This window comes from Colletotrichum chrysophilum (genome assembly GCF_026319265.1).
Source record: "Colletotrichum chrysophilum strain AFK26 chromosome Unknown scaffold_76, whole genome shotgun sequence".
NCBI lineage: Eukaryota > Fungi > Ascomycota > Sordariomycetes > Glomerellales > Glomerellaceae > Colletotrichum > Colletotrichum chrysophilum.
The window spans coordinates 94763-98766 of record NW_026517363.1 but is presented as its reverse complement, the minus strand read 5'-3'; the positions used below and the strand labels follow the sequence as shown (position 1 = coordinate 98766).

The 4004-nt window shown below is 44.0% G+C and overlaps 1 protein-coding gene across 1 annotated transcript; it reads left to right on the top strand.

The window, feature by feature from the left end:
- Nucleotides 1-1565: 1565 nt before the first annotated feature.
- COL26b_008573 (uncharacterized protein) lies at nt 1566-2447 on the top strand (the record flags this gene model as incomplete). Its single annotated transcript, XM_053181327.1, has 1 exon — nt 1566-2447. One exon carries the CDS (start codon nt 1566-1568, stop codon nt 2445-2447), a length of 882 nt encoding a protein of 293 aa, XP_053034721.1.
- Between the last annotated feature and the right edge of the window lie 1557 nt (nt 2448-4004).

Sequence of the window (4004 nt, the reverse complement as noted above, 5' to 3'; positions counted from 1 at the left end):
GCCGAATGATCATTCCCAAGCTTTTTGATCCCATTTCACAGCTTGGAGTTGGGGTTTGCTTTGCCCGTGGTCGTTGAGCAAGGCGTCAATCATGAAAATCTAGGTACAATCAGACGAAAAGGCGGAGATTTTCGACAGGCAAAAAGCCAACGCGACCTCGTCGTCGCTGCCAGACGCGTCTCGGGCTCGGGGCGTTGCTGACTTCCGCCCGCCTAGGCGATGTTGCTTGCCAGTATTCAACGAGCGATCTTTCACTTCAGCCTCGACGTCGTCACCTGTCGTTATTGACCTTCGAACCACACCTGCAAGCACCACCTGAAATTCAGCCCAAAAGACTGCGTCTTCTTCATACCGCTGCGCGAGGCAACGGATACAATGAAAACGATGGATATATCAAAAATTGCACCCACGATGGCCCCGAAGGGCAATCGAGAGAGGTCGACTCCGCGATGTGCAATGCAGGCCTCCCTCTCTGCCGCCCGGATTTCTTGATCCTCAGAAACGGCCAGATAAGGTAAGTATGAAGAAAAGAAGAATTAAAACAAGCAAAGGTGGGAGACTGGCGAGGTTTATATAGATTTTCGCGAGTGGCCCGCAATCAGTAGATCGGTACGTACCATAGGTGCCTGAGGTGCGGGTGAGGCCTTCCAGGTCACGCCCACCTTCTGCCTGAGGTGGGAAGGCAAGCGAGATGCATGAGGCAACCCGAGGTACCTTAGGTAAGAGAAGGTGCAAGCAGCTGGTGCCTGCTTTGTCGTTTCAAATGACCCTGATAGCTAGATAAAGGCCGCAAAGTGGTGCTGCGCTGGAGCTAGGGGATGAAGATGGATGGCAGACGCCTCTCGGGATGACTTCTCAGCCTGCCCCTTGGGAAGGACGCAACGGACGGCACACCTCCCTCAACCGCTGACAAGGCAGTAATCTGCAACGCGAAAGACGTTGCCCTGAGCCAGGCTATCTGCACCCAATCATCTGATGCTGATCCGAATGACGGGAATCGTCGGTAGACCGAAGATGGGTATTGGTAGCTTTAATGGTCCGGGCAGCTCATCGGTGGTTGTCGCCATTGCGGCTCATCGGGAGCTGCGAACCCCGCCCCATCTCGGTGTGGCCAATGAGCTCTGGTGGTGGGGAAGATGAGGAGAAACTCCGGACGATGGGGAGTGGTAAGGTAGATCTCACAGGAACAAACTGACTTGATGCCTGGAACGATGAGTCCGGCATAGGTGATTGGGACTCATGAACACAAAGTGCTACGTCGACAGAATCACAGTTCACACAACGTCGTTGGGCGCAACTTCTCTTATCGTCGACTACCGCGGGAGTCTCCTCGTGTGGGTTCTGACCTTTCTCATCAACTCCACCGTACTACCAAGCAGGGCCGGGATCCTTCGGGGGCACCCTCAGAGCCGCTGCAACGTTGCAAGCCGCACCTAGTGCGTGAGTATCTACCCTGCGGCTCTTGACATCTCGGTGGTCGCATTCAGCATACTTCGTACATTTAGTTGATCGGGATTCAAGACCACCTCTTGTATGACCTTCTAGGATCAAAGCAATATCCAACGATGACAGCCTCAAACCTGCTCGAACGACTCAACCGCGATGGTTTCGTTGTTGTTCCCTCGATTCTGTCCGAGGGACAGCTCGCAAAGCTCCGGGAGGCAACCCAAGCAGCTACGGCGATGGCCCGGGCCGGCAAATGGCCCAATGTACGCACACTCCCGAAGCAGTTTCCGCCATGGCCGCTCGCCGGCCCCGAGCCGCCTGCGGAGGGCATCTGGGGCGTGCAGGGAATGATGCACCCGGACATGCCCAACAACGATGTCTTCATCCGAACCTATTTCTCCGATGCTGTCATTGAGCCAACCAAGCAGCTCTTGCAGTGCACTGACGATGACCTCGTCATGGAGCTCTTCAACTTGCTTATCCGGCCGGACCACGACTTCGAACTGCGATGGCATCGAGACGATATCCCGGCGACAGCCACTGCTGACGAGGAGCTTGATCGTCTCAATAAGCCAGCCTATTCAGCGCAGTGGAACCTCGCCTTGTATGACGACGCTAGCCTTATCGTTGTGCCTGGATCACATACCAGAGCCAGGACGGACGTGGAGCGCAACGCGGATCCATACGAGAAGGAGATTCCGAACCAGCTGCTAGTGGAGCTCAAGGCGGGAGACATTGTGTTCTACAACAACAATATTCTACATCGCGGGGCTTACGTTGCTAGCAAGGAGCGAATGACACTCCACGGAAGCGCCGGTCATGTGAATGGTAGCACTCTGCGGGCGCGTAATGTATTGCAACACGGACTGAAGGGCTGGGCAGATAAGATTGACCTCGGTGTGCTGGACGAGAAGGAGCGGGCTCGGGCTGAAAACATGCGGAGAATGCTTGTCAAGCTGGGCCAGGAAGCGGGGGAGGTGGGATATTCCCTCGAAGGGTAGGAGAGATAAAGAGATAATGGATCGTCTTACAAGACAATGTGCCGAGTCCATGCAAGTAATGCTGCACTTCCAAGGACGAGAGGGACGAGAGGCTGGGTTGTGTTGGAGACTGACCAGCGGTGTGTCACAGCTAGCTGGGCGGTGACTTGGAATTGCGCTAGTGTTGGTCATGCACATCGGCGCTTGTGATCCCGTGACCGTCTACCATGAGCCCATCCCCAATAACAGTAAAAAGAGGACCATGTTCGGTGAGAGGTTCTGGAACAAACACTTGCGTCATTCCTGGAGAATTAACAACCGCTGCCGTCTTCCAGACTGAACGTTCTATTGTTTCATCCTAAGCTTAACAGTAATTTACATAGCGCTTAGAAGGGTAGCTATTAAATTGATAGGGTCGTTTTATTATTTTGCCTGATCTGACTAAATTAAGCACTTAAATAGGTTAATATAGCTATACTATAGTAATCCCACTAAAGTCTAATATACTTAAGTTTTTAAGTATAAGTACTTTTAGCTAAACGCTTAAAACTATAAAACCATACTTAGCTAAATCTTAGCTCTCTGATTAGCCTAAATTAGCTAAAGTTTCACTAAGTTATTAAATAATTTAAAAACTCCTTAGATTAAAATAATTTAAAACTTAAAAGTTAGTTTTTTTAATTTTAATTAAAAACCTATTATATTACATAACTTTTAGTAGTTAGGTGTAAAAAAGTACATAAATAATTATTTACAGCTACTTCTAAATTTATAGTCTTAGTAGTAGTTATATCTATTTTAGTAGCTATGTTAATAATAGTAATTATAATAATAGTATTAAAAAGATAGCTTATTATAATAGTAATAGTAATTTTAGCTATAAAAGCTAGTTTTACTATTATAATACAATAAATACTTATTAACATTAAAAATCTTCTTATTATTATATTAGTAATATATCTTCTTATTACTATTATAATTATTTAAGATTAATTTATTATTATTAATAGAGAACTTAATAACTAGTAAGAGCTTTAATAGAGGTAGTAAGAGTAGTTATTATACTATAAAGCTTTATAATCTTACTTATTATTTATTTTAGCTTTTAAGATATATTTTTATTATTACCCCTACTTATTTAACTTATAGCTAATATTAATATTATTAAAGCTTATAATATAAGTATAAACCTCTAAGAAACTTTATAAGCTTTTTAAATAGAAAGTATATATTAAGTATTATTCAAGTTAACTATAAAGGAAGCCTTATTATTAGAAAAGTTAGGATTATAATATTAGCGCTAAGTATTTCTTAGAATAATATTCAAGTTAAGCTTAAAAGTAAGTTATTTAATCTTAATTAATTTAAACTAGAGATATTAGTAAAAAGTTAATAATTAATAGACTGAAATATTTATATTACTCTAATTAAAGCGCTAATAGTTATTAATATTTTTAATATAGAAAACCTTATTATTACTACTATATAGTTAATCTAAGAGGGTATAATAATAAAATAAACCTTATTACTTCTAAAAAGTATTAGTTAATAGTTTTAGGTTTCTCTTTAATATATTTA